The following is a 22,038-nucleotide window of genomic DNA, read 5'->3' on the forward strand; positions in this document are numbered from 1 at the left end:
TTTATCCTCCATATTCTCGCCTTTTGAGTGCCCACATCATTACGTAGAAATCTCTTCCAATTTGCCAATGTATTCCCTTGGGCATTGATTAAATTGGCCCATTTGAAACCTGTTTTTTGTCCTATCATCAGCCCATCCACATCTCTAATTAATGGGTTCCAAATAATAGGCATGTACATTCGAGCATATGCATCATTGCTCCACCTATAAACGATTCCCTTTCTTATTCCATTCCATGCCTTCATAATTCCAACAACACATATACTATGTGTACATCCCCGGTATTTGGGTTGCATTTCAGGCACAAACCCCCCAAAAGGGCTACTTGGCCAACTTCCACCATATCTTGGCAACCACATCTTCCATCTGCGTCGCTAGAGAATTTTCCAAGGTGCCTCAGGTGGTTGCAAGCTCCTGACCACCAATTTGCCTAGCAAAGCCTTCGTTTGCACCACAGGATCTATTAGTCCCACCCCACCTTCACTTTTATCTTTTATGAGTGTAGTCCATGCAACCTTTGCACAAGCATGTTTTTCCTCGGTGCCCCCCCATAAGAAATTTCTGATCAACCTTTTTATCAATTTCATCGACTTGGGTGCGATTATCCAACATGTCGTAGTATGCCATATTGTAGCCATTAGCACCTGATTTGCAATCACAATCTTGGTTGCAAAGGATAATTTTCTTGCATTCCACCATATTAGCTTCGCTTTTATTTTGTCCACAAGTAGAGTGTAGTGTTCTGAGTGATCAATGTCCATCCCGATTTTGAAACCCAAGTATTTAGTAGCTTCTCCTCTCCTCAACCATCTGAAATTAGGGTCTGGAGCCCAATTTACCACAGGCTTATTGCTAATCCAAATGCCCACTGATTTATTCCAGTTTATATTCACACCCGACCCCCTACAAAACTCATTTATTGCACTTTGTAGTCTGTCCAAGTTGTTTGCATCCCCCTTAACATAAATTGTTGTATCATCAGCATATTCTGCATCAAGCATCATTCCTGCATCCTCGGGTAGGGGAAGGCCTTGTATTTGCCAATATCTATCACTAATCTGATAATGCAATGCTTCCGCTGCAATAATGAATAGGTACGGGGCCAATGGGCATCCTTGGTGTATCGATCGTGTCATCCTAAAGCTCTTCCCCAAGCTTCCAGCCATTAAAACCTGGCTGGAAGCATCCCTATAAAAGGCAGCCAATCCAAGGATCCATTGTTGCTCGAAGCCTAGGGCAGCCATCACTGCTTCTAGGAATTCCCATGAGATCCTGTCATATGCTTTTTCGAAATCGAGTAACATTACTGCTAGGTCCACTTCTTGCTCCTCTGCCCATGCTAAATAAGTCTCCCAAAAAGTTATCACATTGTCAACAATGCTCCGGTTTTCGAGGAAGCCAGTTTGCGTTGTATGTATTATGTCCCCTAGGACCGTTTTCAATCGACTACTTACAACTTTAGCCACGATCTTATAGGCATTAGTGAGAATCGTCAAAGGTCGCCAATTATCAAGCATAGTTAGATCTTTCCCATCCTTGGGAATTAAATAAATCATTCCTTGACACATTGTCGGAGGCATTAAACCTTCAACCATAATGTATTGCATCCCATCCAACATGTCATCCTTAATTAGATCCCAATATTTGATGTAAAAATATATAGGGAGTCCATCTATGCCTGCACAACTTTGTTTGTTCATATCTGAAATTGCATCCCACAATTCTTGTATACAAATAGGGGTATTTAGACGGTCCATCATTTGAGCGGAAACTCTCTTCGGTATCCTATTTATTATATTTCTAAAGGCATTCTGCTCAATATGTTCCTCGTTGCATACATTCAGTAGTTGCATATAATAGCTCGTGACCATTTCAAGCATTTCCTCCGTGAACGTGGTCATTGTGCCATCTGTCTTTTTCAAACATGAAGGTTGGGTCCCAAAGCCTTTGCATTTTACAGCTTCAAAAAAACCTTTCGTAACACGGTCTCCTACCCTCATCCAATTTACTGCTTTACTACGATAGGCATTAGTAGTCCTTAGTTTCTGATACATATCTAGTTTGCATTTTGCCTCCTCTAGTTGGGCCTCAATCCATACATTATTCGGGTATTGTTCTCTTAGTCGCTGCATAGAAGCGAGTGTCCATTGCATTCTTTGTAGTTTTTCCTTCATCTCCTTTCTAATTTCAGTTGCTTTCTTCCGAAAGAAACATGCACATTCCTCAATTTTCCCAGCCAGCCTATGAGCGGGATCATGATACATCCATTTGACATTAGACCATAGTCTTCTTATATCATTAGTCCATTTATTGTCAATGACCAACTCCTTGCTCACCTTCACATTATGTGGATTGCATCGACTGTTTTCTTTTATATGTAACAAGACATGTGCATGGTCTGAGAACATCGTTCCAGGACAAATTATGCATTTGCCTTTCATATCTATGAGCCGAGGGTCCAAATACCATTTGTCCAACCTGGACATTGTCCTCCCATGAACGCTTCATCCTACTCTAGAGTATAGAAGAGATTTTTCTTTTTGCATTTGAAAGTTAGATGCATTCCAACAATCTATCACATTATATGCTAAACAAAACTTATCCCATGCATCTTTTTCCGCCCCTTGCACCGTGCCATTTGCATTTCTACTTTTATCTTCTTGTTGCTCCACCATATTAAAATCTCCTCCAATGATCCACAGATCTGCATTTGGTTTCTTGTCCACTAGTTGCAACCAGAATTCCTTTCTTTTAGTAGCAGAATTTGGGGCATATATGTTCAGTATGCCCAAGTGCCCATATCTATGTTTTCTCCTTCATGTAAGACATGAACCACATGGCAAATCAAATCAAATGGTGTGGTTGGTACAAGTTTTGCCCCAATGGTGAACATTGGGTTTCTTTTATTGCGTTTTCTATGCATAGCATTTGTTCATGCATCCTCCTGTTATGCAGTATCAAGAAATGCCCTAAGGCTATACATAAAAGATGTACATTTCAGTAACAAGCCCCTTTCTAAATTCTAATCATTGTCTTAAATAAATACTTTGGTGTAGAATAGAGTATAGAACCTTCCACCTTATCATAAATCTGTCTATAAAATATTCCTTTGTCCCAGATGCCATGAAACTCCAATCGTTTGAGCTCTACATGTTGCTTATTACCTTTTATGGTATCCAAAGAACCTTTTACATATGGCCTTGTTATGAGAACTTTATCATGGGAATTCACGTTTGTGTTTCCTTTGTCATTAGTCCTCCTTTGAAACTTGGGGTCCTCATGGCTTCATCCCTCTAGGAGTATCTAGTATGATAAAGTACTCTAGTATTACAAAAATTCATCCCTTTCATGATCATTGCAATGTTAGCCACAACTTATATATTAAACTTTTTATCTTTGCAAAATCTAGTAGCATCATGAATTCTTGACTTGCTTTTAGAATTGCCTCTTAGAGACATCTTATTTCAAAAACCAATTGTGGAAAGTAATATATAAAATTCTAAAAGTAGGGAGTTATTTGATTGGACACAGTGGCTTTAGTTTTATGAAGCTTCACATTGTATGTGCATTTCTTGTTATTATTAGCTTATGCTTACTTCGTCCATTTCTACTAATTATCCTCTCAAATATACTCCCTCAAGTAGGGAGTTATTTGATTTGATACAATGGCTTTAGTTTTATGAAGCTTCACATTATATGTGCACTTCTTGTTATTATTGGCTTATGCTTACTTCGTCCATTTCTACTAATTATCCTCTCAAATATGCTCCCTCTCAACTTGGTTTCTAAAATCAATGTTCATCACCATGTTTCCAAAGACAAGTATGGGTACTTTGAGCACACATTCTCAAGCTTTCAAATTCTATTTGTAATGGTTCAAATATGTGTGCTTTGGACATAATGTGTCATTCTCAATCTTTCAAATTCAATTTGTAAGAAATATTAAAGTAATTGTTATAGAGTATATTCTATTTTCAAAACACCCTCCAAAACATGATGATAAAGACGTGGGATGTATCAATCTACTTTTGATATTTACGATAAGACAAACATAAAACAAACATAAAACAAAAGAGAGTTATTGATTTTGTTGTCCATTAAATAAGGATAACAGTCAAAGTTGTGAAATATAGATTCTATAAACCAATAAAACAAAATATTGATTGCTCGTCATATCATGTTATACATAATGAAATCGTAATATTCTAGTTTTATTGAAGTCAAGGGAACATTGCTAATGAAGGTTTTCAATTGTATTTTCTTTGTATCCTATATATAGATACAATATCATTCTGATGTATGATACACTTAGGCATCATATATCAAGAAAGGAATATAGAGGGAAACTGTGTAATCTAAGGAGAGTCAAGCATTCATAATATCGTAGTAAAGAAATAAGTTACAAAAGTTATTTCTTTACATTATTTGTGTCATGTACACTTCCCTTCCATAAATGACAAGTTATGGACAACCTCTAACCATTCAATTGGTGCATCATGCGCATAATGTAGTTAAACACAATACCTAAAGTACATCCATGGACATAATTACCACATGATTATGAATCACTGACAAAAGTAAATGCACAAGACGTCAATGTTTTGGTTTGGTGTGAGGGCTCAGGGGGGCAATAGGGGTAGCAAGAGCAATTTGTGTGAACCAAAACATTGTTTTGAAGAGATTGAAAGAATGAGTAGGCTTTTGAATAAGATTCGGTCATCAACCTAAGTATTTACTAGAAAAGAGGATTGATGAGTTAGGTTGTTTAATTATTGTGATAATTTTGTTCATCAATGTGTCTCATTATATCTGATTACCATGATAATTGGTGGTGACCTAGCTTTTCCAAGTGAAAAATTCCCACTTAAGCATTCTTGAAATGCCAAAAATTCCACAAAAACTTCAATGATATTAAAAATAAATATAAGTGAATTGAAGACTTTTAGCATTAATAAATGAGCAAGAACCAAACTCTTTTTTGGTAATTCATCATGGGCTCCTAATGTGAGGTTATTACAAGGTATGTATGGGATCCAACCAGTTAAAACAAGAGATGTGTAAAACATCGAGCTTCAAGGGTGGGATATGACTCCGTGTTCATCATAAAATCTATTCCTTGTTTGAATGGAGTATGATATGTTCTGTGGGAACATATTGAAGCAACGCAACATTGAACTTGCTACAACAAATACTTGATTATAGGAGTTCTCATAAGGTTTATTGTAGGATAATATTCTTTGAGCAATTCATTGAATTTGTTGGGGTACATGTTGGAACTTTCTAAAAATGTGGGCCAAAACAAAGATCACGGTTAAACATCATGTATGAAATAGTGACACTACTAGAACTTGGCCAAACTACTCAATTATACATGGCACTCCCATACAAGGCTTACATATATTGTATACTTAATGGTTGAAAAGATTGGAAACGCAACATGCATGAGGAACTAAACCCATTGTTTGAACCCATCGATTTCTTGTAAAATTCATATGCATGAAAGCTAGTGGATATACGGGAACTACAAGCAATTGATGCTAAAAAAATGCTCTGTTGATGGTCTAATTAACCTATAGGTTTCCAAAGAATGCATCAAAGTCAGTTTGTATTCGAAGTTTCCAAACAAAGATACTAGCTACCACTAGCAGGCGTGGTCGACAAAGAGAGAGGTTTTGAATCGAGGGATACATACCTCAAGCGAAGATTCATCGAATCCGTATATAAATTTGTCGGAAGTTTTAGTTCTTCAATCGACTTTGTATATAAAGTTGTCGGAATATTTAGCGCTTCAATCTTAGATCCATCCGTATAAAACTTTGTGGGAATATTTAGCTAATTTGCATACATACACACACACACACACATACATACACACACACACACACACACACACACACATACATACATACATACATACATACATACATACATACATACATACATACATACATACATACATACATGTTGATGTAAAATAGGACATGTACATATGTCTATCCATACATATATGTACATAACTAGCTATATCTAGATCAGATTGGATATCAGAACAAAAAAAAAAACCAGAGAGAATTGGAACAAACACACACACATACATACAATATACACACAAAAAGCAGAGAGAATTGGAACAAACACACACCCAAAAGAAAAAAAGCAGGAAGATTTGGATATAAATCTCTCTGTAGACCTTTTGTTGGATTCTATTACATTATTCCCCATCCAATTATGGACCAGAAGCTCCTATGTAACACTCGATCTGCTCTGCGCTCGTTTAGGTTCTGGAAGACTTCATCTGGTCAAGGTTCAGACCCCTGCCTTTCTACTGCAGCACACCCACACTCAGGCAAGCAAATCTTCGCCATTGATTCTTCTTCTGCTCAATGGATCCTCGTTTAAATTGTGTTTTTGATTTCTGGGTTGTTGATGAATCTCGTTATTTAATAATGGAGTTTCTCTTCCAAATGTGTTGTTAAATCCAGTTCTTGCATGATGGGCGTTCTTCTAAATTTGTTGGATGAATCGTGTTTTCTGACAATGGGTTGTTGATATACTGAGCTCTTTGAGGATGAATTTTTAATCTTCTTGTTTTTGCTTCAATATCTAGGGTTTCTATAGTGATTTTTCCTCAAATTTCTTGTTCGTAATCCAATTTCAATGTCAAATTTCTACCTTTTAATCTCCATGTGCACATGTCAATTTCTGTGAATGGATCCTCATCAAACCGGGCATTTAATGATGGAACATTGTGGTTTTCCCTCGAGCATTTACTTCCTAATGCATTGTAGCTTGCACTTCTGCTCTTTATTGACTATATCCATGCAGTTATCTTCGTAAAACTATGATTCAGTTGATGGTTTCACAATAAATCTAGTTTTTTCTTGTTATGATGTGTAGCCATGAAATCGAGTTTTTTAATGACTTTATTCCTCAAATTTCTAGTTGGAAATCAATTCTAACTTTCATATCTGCTCCTCAATGATAATAGCCACATGCATTCTTTTAATATGCATGATTACTGATCGTGGGCTCTCATGCAATCAAGTTTCTGTGCAATGGGTTTGTTGCTACAGTTCGTGGATAGTAATGAATTTTAATGGTGTTTGTTTTCCCTCAATTTGTAGGTAATAATGGTGTTTTTGTTCTTTACTGGACCTAAAAAATGCACATGCTTCTCTTATATTCCTTATAAATCATGATTGTGGGTCCTCACGAAAACCTGTCTTTGATAATGAATAGCTACTAAATCAAGTTTCTAATGACTGTTTTCCTCTCTCAAATTTATATTCGATATTTTCCATATTAGCTTCAAGATCTGCTATTTAATGGCTGTATATAGATTCTTATCTTATAATATTTATGGTTTCTGATGATGGAAATTTAATGATGTTTCTTTGTCCTTAAAAATTTGCTGTTAACAATCCACATTTTTATTTTATGCAGGAGAAGCTATTTTAATTTTGATACCAGAGATGTTAATTTCGTAGTATTTGTATGTGATGGCTCTTCGAAGGATCACCAATAGTGCATCTAGGACTCTAGCGGAGGATATTCAGAGGTGCAGCCTGAAGAAACAGATAGGGGTGAGCCTAAAGTATATGATGGACTTTGGTGCTTTTCCAACCAAGAAGAACCTCCTTGTTTCAGCAGCTCAGTTTCTTCACAAAGAATTACCCGTTCGGCTTGCCCATCGAGTCATTGAGCTTGAGAATCTACCTCATGGACTCTCCACCAAGGGCCCTGTTCTCAAAGTTAGTGATTGGTCATAGTCTTAATGTTGATTTAGTCCCAACAATTAAACACATTAAATCTTCATGTTAACTCTAAAGGCTGGTGTTGGAAAAATCTATAAACGGTCATAATTTCAGCTGCTCTGTTCCACCAGTAAGTTCGCTTTAGTTTAGAACTGTAATAATGTCCCTAGACATCCAGATTGACTCTTGTACTAATGTCCAACCTAACGTTTAATGTCCATAATAAGAGATCATAACTCTAATATTTGAATACACGTGTAGATTCCGATGGTGTTTAGTGCTATAATTGGTATCAGAACTTCTAATGATGTTTGGCCAAGTTAATGTAAATATTGACCCTTGACATATATTGCCAAAATTGGTAGGTCAAAGACTGGTACGTTGATTCCTTTCGTGACCTCCGGAATTTCCCAGAAATCGTTGATCAAAAGGATGAATCAGCATTCACAGATTTGATCCATCAGATTAAGATGCGACATAATGATGTTATGCCCACGATGGCCATGGGAATCCAAGAGTTAAAAGAAGAGTTGGGCCGAAAAGTGGGGCTAAACGAGCTTCCCGAGATCCATCAGTTTCTGGATCGATTTTATATGTCTCGAATAGGTATACGGATGCTAATAGGTGAGTGTTAATAAGAAGAATCTTTGTTTTCTATTTATGGTACATTTGAGGGCCGGCAAATCATCCTGCCCTCAATCATTCTTTTACGTTTAACTTGTTTGTAAATTTAGAGTAAACAGATCGTTTCATCAACTTAGAGAAAAGCCAAATTGTTTTCTTTATCTGTTAGGTCAACATGTTGCATTGCATCGCGTTGATCCACCACCAGGATTTATTGGCCTTATATGCACTCAAGTATCACCAGTAGAGGTTGCCCAGAATGCAATCGATGATGCCCGATCCTCTTGCATGCGGACATATGGAACTGCACCTGAGGTGCACGTTTATGGTGATTCCAACTTTACATTTGCGTAAGTTGGTACATCTTAGATGAAGACACTAGAATATTCTAAGCTTTTCAATTGAAGATAACAGAGGGCTGTACTGCTCATTTAAAACTTAACAGAGTGTCCTGGAGAGTACCCAAAAAGCGAGAATACATTGGTGTTTTTGGGCATTCTTTTTTGTGTATTTATATGTTTAACCGAAAAAATGCGTTTCCGAAACCTCAATAACATCAATGTATTCTGGTTGGTTAGGTATGTTCCTGCGCACTTGCATCAGATGGTGTTTGAGCTGGTTAAAAATTCTCTTCGTGCAGTTGAAGAGCGATACATGGATACAGATCAGGAGAGTCCGCCGATTAGAGTTGTAGTTGCGGATGGCATTGAGGATGTCACAATCAAGGTAAGTTTTCAATGTATGTTTATATATATGTGTGTGTGTATATATATAATATAAACAATTTAAATGATCATTTTTTCTCTTGTTGTGCAAAGGTGCAATGTTGGCATCGTCCAAAACAAGTTTTGTTTATGGATTAAATGCCTTCATTTAAAAATATCTCCATTTTCCCAATGTTGAGGATAAAAATGCTTCCTTGCATGTTTTTACCAGATTTCTGATGAAGGTGGCGGTATTCCAAGGAGTGGAACTTCCAAAATTTGGACCTATTTGTATAGTACTGCCAAGAGTCCCATTGCAAATGATAGGAAACATTTCCAAGACACGCCACAAATAATGGCGGGATATGGCTATGGCCTTCCTATCAGTAGGCTTTATGCGAAGTATTTTGGAGGAGATTTGCAGATCATCTCAATGGAAGGCTACGGTAAATTGATGAAAGACATTTTTGTTTTTTCTATTAGTGTTTTTATGCATGTAATAATAATGCATGAAAGGTTGCATAATGGTGTGTGCTTTATATGGTCAAGTATTGAATGTAAGATGATTAGATCCCCTTTGTCACTCTCTTGAGTCCCAACAGTTTCTATCATTCAATGGCTCATTAGCCTACACATTGGACCTCTTAGGTGGCTTTGCTTATATAATTCACAAAAGGAGGAAGTTATGTTTTGAAATGAGAATGATTCTTGAGTTATTACCAAATCTTTCTTGGATATGCAGGTACCGATGCTTACCTTCATTTGAATAGGCTGGGCAATGTACAAGAGCCATTACATTGAGGCATCAAATTGTGTCACAATTTTTGCCAGGGATCAATAATTTTGATTCTTTTGATAGCCTTGTATGTTAAATTTGAAGACTGTAACGGGTTCTATTTAGGAAATTGTATATCCAACCTTTTTATATTAAATTTAAGATTCTGTGACACACAATCTTCTATTTGAAAAGAAAAGTTTATCTGACTGTTTTATATTAATCAAAGATTGTAATAGTTTTCTATTCAAAATAATTGCTACTAAGCTCCATTAAGAGAGGAAATCATCTGATTATGGATTGATCTACTCGTATTGCTATCCTCAAATGAAGAAAAAGGTGCAGCTTCATTGAAGCATTTGCCTTTTTGGTATATCTCTAAACTTTTTTTCTTCAGATTGACATTTTCATACACTTGGTGTGATTTACATTTGAGTTTTGTCATTCTCAAGTATTCCTAACATGAATTGTTGGGCTCTAATTGCGTCTTAGGATTTGTAATTCCTATATTGTACTATATTGGATTTCAATTTGGTGTATGAGTCAGAACATTGGTTAGAAACAACTTTATGATCTTTTTAAGAAACATATCATCACCTTATAGTAAGTTTTTCCGTCTCTTGCTACTGCAAGTGAGCTCTCTCTCCATATCTCTCTAGGGTTTGGCCCCATCCTTGGATAGAAAATGGTCACTCGCGGACAATTAAAAAGATAAATATCAATCTCCTTCACCATCTTGACTCCATTGCTTGAAGGTGCTAGTTTTTATCTTCACAATAAGACATTGCTGTCACTTGGGATGCTAAAAATCATTTTTGTATTCACTTCTTTACCAACGTCTTCAATCATCCTTATATTGGTTCAAGGAAGCAACAAGAGAACACTACACATATGGGTACACAAGAAATAGAGTGGATCATCGAGAAGATGAAAGGTCGATATTAAGTTACTTCAAAAAAGGACAAGGTCGAGCATTATCCTCGAGGGAAAAGAAGATTTGAGTATTTTAGGACACATTCTTTGTGAATGTGTATTTGGAGCATGTCAATATCATCATGTTGCGAAACATTGTGCTAAGTTAGATAATGAGAGGAATGAGATGTTGAAGGCATAGTAATGCCACACGATGTATGTACCGAGATGTGTAAGGTGGATGTGATGTCAAAAACCCCATGAATTCTATTAACCTACAAGACACTTTGTTTTACATGAAACCATACTTGCATGATGTTGTGAGTGGATCCAATGTAGGCCCATTAACTCACTCATGCCATAGGACATGTTTTTATACCATGGTGTTAGTCTAAGATAGAAAACTAGCATTAAATTGGAATAATATAGGGCTGAGGTACCCATATTGTTTTCATATTGTTTTTCTGGCTTGGGAGTCAAGGCGCATGTTTGAGAGTATGGATCTTATCGGAAGGTGCAAGGAAATTTCCAAGGAAGCAACAAGAGAACACTACACATATGGGTACACAAGAAATAGAGTGGATCATCGAGAAGATGAAAGGTCGATATTAAGTTACTTCAAAAAAGGACAAGGTCGAGCATTATCCTCGAGGGAAAAGAAGATTTGAGTATTTTAGGACACATTCTTTGTGAATGTGTATTTGGAGCATGTCAATATCATCATGTTGCGAAACATTGTGCTAAGTTAGATAATGAGAGGAATGAGATGTTGAAGGCATAGTAATGCCACACGATGTATGTACCGAGATGTGTAAGGTGGATGTGATGTCAAAAACCCCATGAATTCTATTAACCTACAAGACACTTTGTTTTACATGAAACCATACTTGCATGATGTTGTGAGTGGATCCAATGTAGGCCCATTAACTCACTCATGCCATAGGACATGTTTTTATACCATGGTGTTAGTCTAAGATAGAAAACTAGCATTAAATTGGAATAATATAGGGCTGAGGTACCCATATTGTTTTCATATTGTTTTTCTGGCTTGGGAGTCAAGGCGCATGTTTGAGAGTATGGATCTTATCGGAAGGTGCAAGGAAATTTCCCAAAAATATCAAAGTATTGCTTCAATCTTGTGGAATGGAACATGGGAGGACCTCGTGCCAACAACTAATGCAAGTCATCAATTTCATTGAGGTAGTGTTATTATAGATGCATATAAACTTGCCCTGGATTCAAGTGATTCAGGTATTGTCACATAAATGCTTGTACAAAGTTGTTGATAGATATATGTTGAGATTTTGCTTAGAAGATTGCTCCCAAAGTAGGGTAAGTGTGTCAAATAATCTGAAGGATGTGTGACATGTGGACAATAATGTACTCTCTATCGATTCAAAGACCTCTCAAAATCCTTAGGAAAATTACAGTATACGTTCCAAGACAACAATGATATATGTATGTATGCATGCATGCATGTATATATCTGATATGGAGTGCGTTTTGGTCTAGGATGGAGTTTGAGAGAGGGAGTAAGGTCCAAGAGATGTTTGGGTGAAAATAGATGGTTCTAGAGCTCCCATGGTCTTGCCCTTCACATGTATAGATGCATGAGGACACCTAAAGCAATATCAAGGGTTCCTAGTTTTTATTTTTGATGCCTAAACTCCTTGTATACATGTGTATTGTGATTGTACGTTGAAACTATTTGTATCCTTGCACTATGTCTCTTCTCTTCGGCTTCAAAAGGCTCCCTTCTTGTTGTTGTAGGATCTTAAATTTTTTGGTTGAAATCATAATATTGAATTGATCAGTTTCAATAAAAAGGATCCTTTGCATTCACACATAATTTCATTTACAAGACAACATTTTTTTTTTCCCCAAAATGAAGCTACTTTCCCATTAGTTAGGACGGATTATTACACAATGACTGTACAAGGAGGCTTATACACAAATTGAGGAATCTCCCTCCGATCAAGTTCAAGAAAATGAGACTGATTACATAGCGTTTCAGACTGACTACTTAATGTAAGTAGATACCTATAGCTAAAAATGGTGCCCTTCAGTGATGGCTAGTACGAGCCAATTCCTGGGGCCTACCACGAAGGGAGGGGGGCAGGTGAGTCGGAAACAACCAGCATGGGGGCTGGTAGTTCCACCTCAGGCCACTTCCTCCTTGTGTCACCATAGGCGTGTTCCGCCATTTTTGCCAAAAGCGCAAACGGGCAGTGACCACGTCGTTGGAATGGTTGCAAACCTCGTCCAATTGTCCTCATAGGCAGGTGGTAAGCGCAAACCATATGTCCATGATCACTTCCTCCGGGGGCTGTACCAGATCTTGAAAGACCTTTAGGCAACGTTCTCCTTCTATTCTCACAAATTTTCCTTCTGAGGCTCACAAATGAAGCATTGATATTGTCCTCATGAATACTATGACAAGGTGAAAAAGAGAGTGGACCTCTTCTCATTTTATTCCTTTTGCCTACAATATACGTAAAGATGCCATGCGATTACTAAATTACTAGCAAAGAGGTTTTGTTTATCCTTAGTACAAAAGGTAGACTATATGTTGTAGGAAATACTAGTTATGATAAATAATCATGTCATGTGAACTTTAGATTTTCTACGTGTACCCTCTCTGTAAGGGTTGTACCCTCTATGTCAATATGTTTTAAAGATGCTTTTGATTGTGTACGATACACTTAAATAGAGAACCAATAATTGATCAAATAATGATTCTAGGAATGCCATGAATCGATTTTTCGTTGCATTTGGACAATGCCAAGGGGGTTGTATACACATTATGTAAGAATATGCATGTGTCAACTTTCAAGCATGTAAACCACAAGGCTCTCCATATTTTTATGGTGTACCCTATTAAGGGTTCAATACACTAAGAAATCTAGTTGATATATTTAAAGGATGATTTATTGATTGGCTATACGACACTCTTAAAAGGACAATATGTACATGCAACAATCAATCCTTTGATATTTACATCCAAAAGATTCGGAGATCCTACCCTTTTTTTAAATCATCGAGCCACTTATTTTTTCACTCAATCAATTTTCCATATTCGTGAAAAGTCACTTTGTATCTAGAAATGTGACCCTTAAAATGTCTATAACGTTTACTACTACATCCTAGCAAAGGGGTGCATAATGATTTGATGTGTTTAAGGGCAATTCTGATCTTTAATTAGACTTGTAATATGACCCCCCCGGCCCATATGATGCCCCTTATGTGTGTAGACAAGCTTAAGGATTATAGTTGTCAAATAATAACATTCAATCATATTTGTATGCCACCATTAGTAACAAGATGTTAGTATTATTAACTTACCATGCATGTGTCTAAGGATAACCTAAATTTCCAAAACATTTCAATGTATTTGGACACATAGAATTCACATTCAACATTAATTTTTAACTATGATACGAGTAACATTTATATTCAAATCCATATCTTTTGCATTCTAGGCTTTTGTTGTGGCAAATAATATGGCATCGTTTATAGCTCCATAATCTCTCTATTCATTGTATCAACGAGTATCAATATATGTATATAGAGTTTGTTTAAAGTTCGAAGTCCATTTCTACTATTCAAGCATGTCATTACGTAAAATTTGAGGGTTTTTTCCCAATTGAGATGGTCCATGCCAAGTTACACTACTCTCCCAACATCTCTCGATTGAAGGGAAGATAAAACAATGAGAAGGGGGGAGAACATAGTCAAGACCAAAGAGATGGCGACGAACATTAGGTCAATGGTGTGGGTCAAGCAAGCACTTTTGGTGCATGGGATTTAAAGGCATTGAGTTGATCCTATCATGGTTGTATATTTTCAATGTTTTGAGAAAGAGAATTACAAAATACTTAACGAAAGATAGACTATTGTGCTTTAAGTATATATTTGCAACTCGATGAATCCTATAATTTATATTTGAAATCTATTTGTGATATATCACTGGCTTGATTATGATGAATCTTGAATACAAACTTATCTTGCAACAAAGTCAACACAATCTAATTCCATTTCTTGTCGAATTACAAATGATAAACTATCCCTAAACTAAATTGGACACCCACAAACATGCATTATTTTGTTGGAGAATATTCTTTAAACCTTGCATAAATTTTGTTTTTTCTCTTTACAAAAGTCAATGCATTGCTTACTACCATTTTCACCAATCAAATAGGTTCATCAAATTTTTATTTTGGAAAATGGGAAGGTTCTTCAAATAACTTTAATGAAGGTAAATTTATCTTGCCCATAGTGAAGGTTCATCGTTATGATCATTACATGCAAAAAAGCATGACATATATCTACATATACCGATTGAGTTACTAATAACATTTCTTGAGAAAATTATACGGAAGTTGATATTGCATATGTAATGCAAACTAAATTTAAATAATTACTTTTCTTTTTCTTTTTACAAAAGTGAGACAAGAATTATGGCACATCAAACATTCTGAAGAAATAATAGTAATTGTGGGACCAAGATCTCATGCAGTAGATGTCCTAAACCTTGGATGGTTGAAATAGGGTAGAGGAAATAGAATGGATTATATGTGGATGATTGAAAGGCATATTGGGAAAGTGCAATGAAAAAGTTTGCTAAATAATTGGGTACTCGTGCATATAAAGATGCATGTAACGGAGGTAGCAACACAAGGAGTACAAGCAATTGGAAGCTAGCTTACCATATAACTAACAAGCTAACTAACTGTATTGTTCCTTTTTTCTTTATCTTTGGCTGTATACAAACACTTATTTTAGTAGACATTCTCTCTGTCTCTCTCATTTAGTTGAAGAATCCAACTCAATGACTATAGATAGCATGGTAAGATCCAAACACTTTAGTAGCATGTAAGTTAATTATATGAAATGGTCATATATGACCATAGGTAACATGGTAAGCCCAAGATTTCTTTTGCTCTTCGGCACATGAAGGTCAATGAAGTTATTGTTTAATGTTATAACATATATCAAGTCTAATGTAAGCATGAGTTACAAGCTTATTATCAGTGGTCGATGTAACCTAAGCAACTGAATAACAAAAAATGTGGATTTAGTTGATTAATGTACCATTTGCTAAACTCTTTATTCTGTTTGTTGGGCCTGTTTGCATTAAACAATGCTCCAAAAAGAGCCAATCATGTCTTATATTCTTACATGGACATGTGTGTGTGGATGTGTATGGGTTTGTTGTGAAATATGTATGATCCCTTGCAATGTATAAATTCTAACATGTAAAGAGTAATCTTGACAACCAACAATATCTCATGCTTAAAGTTGTTGGTGACTTAGGCAATGTATGTACGAGTAAAGAGGAAGAAGATCACCTACTTCGTGAATTGTAACCCCACAGATACTACCTTACAATTAAAGGCTATGCTACAAAACCTCACTAATAACCCAATAAAAGATCAACGCTTGATTCTATTGGACTCTTATCACATCCTTGATGATGCGAAGACACTTTTGCAACAACATGTGAGTTTTACATAAGTAATGAGTGTTTGGATATATTATTGATTTGAACTGAAATTGCTCTACTGGATTAACTCGATAAAATCTCTATAATGTAGGTGCAAAACAATGACGTCATAGCAATGACGTTACGGACAAGTAAGTTGTTAAAGGGGGTCATCTTCTCTACCTTGTAGTTTAATAATAACTATATACATCCTATTGCATGACACTTCTAAAACCTCTCCCTCTCTCCCTCAACCCTTCAACCATCCTCAATTTGATACTCTCTAACACCGGTGATGTGTTGCATTAGAATTAGAATTAGAATTTTATCGTCCATAAAGAGGCCAATTTTGACCTATGGGACCAGAGTATACCTGTGTTCTTGATATGCGTCTCTTTCCTAAGAAGGGTTATTCATACATTGAAGCACAAAGTCTCTATGTGTGAATAAGCATACACATATGAGCTCAACCTTCTCGGTGGTGTCTTAAGTATGGCACTTAAGTTATCACTCCCTCTTAGTACGTCGGCATATCTTGAATGAATTGCACTATATGTCGAGCATGTGAAGAGCAAGTGACATTCATCCTCTACCATGCCTTCATTGCATACTTTGCATGTCTTCAAATTAGTTACATTTTGATACCATGATGCAACTTCAATACCTAACTTGTGAGATCGAGTGCAAAGTAGTTTAAGGGCTCTACAAGCATTACTACTCATAATGGTAATGAGATAAGGTTGGATACAATCAATAGGCATTCTTGCTTTATTGAGACCAACATTCAAGGTTGGCATTTGCAATGTAGTATTCTAGCTTTGTCCTCTTAGCATCTTCCCACTTCATCCTTAATGATTCAACCAACCTTTCCTCAATCATTACATATTGCATAACATTGCTTGAAAGCTCTAAACAATCATCCAAACCCCATCTTCTAAACCATTTCCTTATGTCAACAACCCAACTAGATTCTTTAGAGTGGCTTGTGTGCGTACATGTGTGAATGTATGAAAGCACGTATGTATATTGGAATCTAAAGAACATCTTGTGTGTATATATGTATGTATTTATGTGGGGCGATGTATAGAAACATGTTGTATTGGTGTTTCTTATTTGTTGAAATTGTTCGGTCATTGATGTAGGCAATGGAGAATGGGAAGATATTGAAATCGAGAAGATCAAATGTTAGCATGTAGATGGAGTGAAGTTAGATAAAGTATATGAAGATCTCTATTTATTTAAATATGAAGCAACATATTTGGTGTGACTATCGTATTGTTAGATGTATGGTCATTCACTTGAGTAACACTTACGATTGAAAACAACTAAATCATGTACATAAGTTGAAAATCCTATTCGAGATCCATAGTTGTAACCTTTAAATTTCATCCAAGAATTTCTTGGTAAAATGGAATATCTTTGAAAAATGACTTAGATATATGTCATACATTCAACCATATTCTTGTATCATGTTCACATACTTTTGTTTTTACGCTTTATGATATTCAAACATGAGGGCTAAAGACATGGACTTAATTTGTCGAATTCCATTGTTATTTTTTTTCGAAGAAAGGGTGCTTCCCATTAGTTAGGTAAAGTGTCTTTACACCAGTAATGTAATCATAAACACTCAACAATTCTATCTACCACATTACACTATCTGGCACACTTCTCTCTATTTATCATTGAGCTCCTCTAAAACTGATACTAATCATCAACAACCAAAAGATATTGTAATCTTTATGTATTCTAACACCACCAGTTTTCAGAAAAATACCATGTACCTTCTTGCTTGGGCCGTCAGGGCGGATATAGTCATTTAGTCATGGTCTAACACCACTTCAGTACGCCGTTTATATAGTCCACCAAGGATAATATGTACTTGTGGATTAAAGTCATGCTCACTTTTGGTGCATATTATGTGCATAACCATAACTAATCATGAGGTAGGTTTTTTGTAATTTTCCCTAATCTTATGATCAATATATACATATTAGTTCCGAAAGGAACAAAGGAATGAATTTTAATATTCAATTCTATGTTGTGAGGTAGCAATTAAATGTGTTATCACTTGACCACTTCACACACGCCTCATTGTCCAAGTATTATTGTGTGTTTGTATCATTAGGATAAATATATGGCTCCTCCCAATATTTATACATGTATGGAGTGTTTTTTCACTATATATGTGTGCGTGTGTATTGAGTCATTTTTTTTGAGGTTTGCGTTTTTTCAAGATATGGCTTGTGATGTTTTCAATAAGATATCCACCTTTATAGATGTATTGGTGTGCTTTTTAAAAATTGGATACAAATGTGTGTGTGTGTGTGTGTGTGTATGTAGCTCAACTAGTGCTTTTTCCCAGTTAGATATGATATACATAAATATCATTCCTTCTATATATATATATATATCCCTAGCTAAAGCCATAATAGTTGTCAGAACAAAGTAAAAGATAGAGTGATGGAAGAAGGACATATAGACAACAAAAGAAGAAAAAAACAAAATGATAAGAGAAGAATGGGTGTATTAAGATAGGATGAGCACAAGATGAACTAGACACAAGATAGACGATGAGAGCTTAAGACTCGTGTTGATTTGAAAAGACCTGTATAACTCTATTGATAGGTTCCTATAGAATAACCTAGATATTTTTGTAAAGATATTTTTGTAATGTTCTAAGATGTTCTAGGATATTGTAGAATGTTCTAGAGTGTTCCAGAGTTCTTACAATAATCAATCTATGATGAAAGGTAGCTTTTATCATCTTATATGACAATATGTTATCTTAATGGTTGGGTTTTTGATAATGTATTACAAGGTCCTGGGTTCAAGTCTGGGTGAAGCCATGATGTTCATGTTAGAATATGTGGCCGACCACAACCGGTCAACATGTGCAAATGAGAGACGCTGAGATCTAGACAACAATACACAAGAAAATGAAGTACAGAGACACAGATCTTTTAATGTGGAAAACCCTGAAAAGGGAAAAACCACGGGAGTTCACAAACTATAGTAGGAAGAATATACAAGAAACTCCAAGGCAACAACCTTGACTTCTTCTTCATTCACAAACGACTGCAAGAGTTACAACTCTCTCTCTCTCTCTCTCTCCCTACACACTAGTTACACTTTCTCACTAGTTACCGCAATTGCTTCATACACATAATAATGATTTGCCCTAGATGTATTTATACTAATATATACTGTGGGCTATTTACAAAGATGGCCTATCTTAGGCGCACCAAGACATATTTACAAATATGTCCCCTTCCGGATACCTCTTCGGAACTGACCAGATGCCTTCCGGCTAGTCTAGCTCCAGATCTGGTCTCTTGTCTGGATCCTCATCCGGTTCTCTCCTTCGGACCCAACCGATCTGGTTCTCCCTTTCCATCTAGATCTCGTTTTTTGGACTTCAATATGGCTTGTGCTCATCCCATCCGGAGGGACTTGTTTCCTAACAAACTCCCCCTTCACTCCAGTATGGGGTACTTCGTCAATCCAATTTGTTGCCCGCATTCATTCAGTTTCTCTACTGACAAAACCTTCGTCAACATATCTGATTTGTTTTCGTCTGTGGATCTTCACTATAGGAAAATCCTTTTCTTCTATCCTCTCCCTAAGCCAATGATAACTCCTTTGGATATGCTTAGTCCTGGAGTGGTAGGAAACATTCTGTGCAAGGTGGATGACACTTTGGTTGTCGCAGTGGAGTCATAATTCCTCTTGTTGAATCCCCAACTTATCAATGAAGTCCTTCATCCAAACTATCTCCTTGCTGGCTTCTACAACAGCCATGTACTTTGTTTTTGTGGTCGACAACACCACAACCTTCTGCAAACCTCAATTGCCACAAGACGGCTCCCCATGCATATGCGTTAAGAAAAAGACAAGAACTCGGTCACAACCAAGTCGAATGCAAAATGGAGAATCAAGCAGAATAGAAAGTGAAACAAAACAAAATAGAGGTGCACAAGGTATATCGTGGAAAACCCCAAATAGGTTAAAAACAATGAGTGCCCACAGACACCAAACAAATCACTATAGGAAAGATATACAACGACACAAACACACAAGCACCAACCTGAGTTCGTTGTCTTTGCTATCTGGCGGTTACAACAGAAACTTACTTTCTGTTCTTTCTCTCTCTCTCTCTCTCTCTCTCTCTCTGTATATACAACAACAACATTCAACTAGAATAATCACAACACAATACATCTAGTTTCCCTAGTTATATTTATACTCATATACCTTTTCGAGATATTTACAAGTATGGCCTCAATGGCACACATAGGAACATATTTACCAATATGTCCCTTCTCATGGTTCACATCGGATCCGGCTGGATGCCTTATGGATTCATCCGATCCTTCTTCTTCCTTCGACTCGTCCTCTCTGGCTCCACCGGTTCCCATCCGGAGGGACCGCTATCTCAACAATCTCCCCCTTCACTTTGGTATGGGGTCTTCATTAGTCTGATCCGTCTCCGACACGCGTCCAACTTGTTAGCTGACAACACCTTGGTTAGCATGTTCGACCCATTCTCCTCCATGTGAATCTTCATTAGAGTGAAGTCTTTGTCTTCTACTTTTTGTCAATGCCAATGGTATTTGCATTGGAATGTGCTTCATCCTAGAGTGTTAGGCTGTGTTTTTAGCAAGATGGATGGCGTTTTGACTGTCGTAGTAGAGCTGGTATTCCTCTTGTCGGATCCCCTGCTCTCCGATGTAGTCCCTCATCCATATTACTTCCTTGGCGGCTTCCACGACTGCCATGTATTCCACTTCTGTTGTCGATAGTGCAACAGACTTCTACAACCTCAACCGCCACGATACGGCTCCCCATGATATGTCATGACGTATCCGGATGTAGACCGGCTGGTATCTGCATCAGCCGACATGTCTGAGTTGGTGAATCCTTCAAGTTGGGGTTTACTTGAGCCGAATCAGAGGCTCAAGCTTGAGGTGTCTTTTAGGTACTAGAGTATCCACTTGACAGCTTCCTAGTGGTCCTTTCTCGAATTTCTCATGAACCTGCTGACCACTCCGACTGCATATCCGATGTTTGCTCGTGAGCCATCGTGTACATGAGACTTCCGATTGTAGAGGCATACAATATCTTCATCACTTTTGGCTTCTCTTCCTTTGTCTTCGGGCTCTGCTTTTCAGACATCTTGTAATTTTCCGGAAGTGTGGACCTGACCGACTTAGCATTTGACATGTTGAACCTTTGAAGCACCTTCGTCACGTACTTGTCATGTGACAACCACAACTGTTTCTTCGTCCAGTCCTGGATTATGTGCATCCCCAAAATCTGTTTCGCCGGACCCATATCTTTCATTACGAATGGTCGGCTCAAGGCCTTCTTCAGCATCCTGATTTTGATACGGTTCGATCCAACGATCAACATGTCTTCCATGTACAACAACAGTACCAGGAAGTCTCCTCCGTCGAACTTCTTCACGAATATGCCGTGATCGGCCTGTGTCTTGTGATATCCCTGATCAGTCATGAAGGAGTCAAACTTCCGGTACCATTGCCGAGGGTCTTGCTTTAGTCCATACAAGCTCTTTCTTAACAGGCACACAAGGTTCTCCTTCCCTTTCTGGACGAATCCCTCTGGCTGCTACATGTAGATCTCCTCCTCGAGGTCACTGTGCAGAAACGCCGTCATGACATCTAGTTGCTCTACCCCGAGGTCCATGCTCGCTGCTATGCTCATCATTGTCCGGATTGATGTCATCTTGACTACTGGGGCAAATATCTCGTCAAAACCCACTCCTTT

General features: G+C 37.1%; 2 protein-coding genes across 2 annotated transcripts; both read left to right on the forward strand.

Moving 5' to 3' along the window:
- The first annotated feature begins 6,116 nt into the window (after positions 1–6,116).
- LOC147867250 (pyruvate dehydrogenase (acetyl-transferring) kinase, mitochondrial-like) lies at positions 6,117–10,063 on the forward strand. Its single transcript, XM_087315040.1, has 7 exons — positions 6,117–6,346; positions 7,444–7,751; positions 8,120–8,378; positions 8,548–8,728; positions 8,957–9,104; positions 9,315–9,528; positions 9,825–10,063. Exons 2-7 carry the CDS (start codon positions 7,500–7,502, stop codon positions 9,881–9,883), a joined length of 1,113 nt encoding a protein of 370 aa, XP_087171166.1. The 5' UTR covers positions 6,117–6,346; positions 7,444–7,499; the 3' UTR covers positions 9,884–10,063.
- A 5,399-nt stretch (positions 10,064–15,462) lies between these two features.
- LOC147867251 (uncharacterized) lies at positions 15,463–17,785 on the forward strand. The gene is made up of 4 exons (XM_087339588.1): positions 15,463–15,615; positions 16,083–16,268; positions 16,364–16,403; positions 17,394–17,785. Exons 1-4 carry the CDS (start codon positions 15,598–15,600, stop codon positions 17,438–17,440), a joined length of 291 nt encoding a protein of 96 aa, XP_087195714.1. The 5' UTR covers positions 15,463–15,597; the 3' UTR covers positions 17,441–17,785.
- Positions 17,786–22,038: the final 4,253 nt, after the last annotated feature.

The sequence above is a fragment of the Azolla caroliniana genome, unplaced genomic scaffold (genome assembly GCF_043228905.1).
Source record: "Azolla caroliniana isolate FFs.n. ecotype wild unplaced genomic scaffold, voAzoCaro1.0.p SCAF_2, whole genome shotgun sequence".
In the NCBI taxonomy this organism is placed as follows: Eukaryota; Viridiplantae; Streptophyta; class Polypodiopsida; order Salviniales; family Salviniaceae; genus Azolla; species Azolla caroliniana.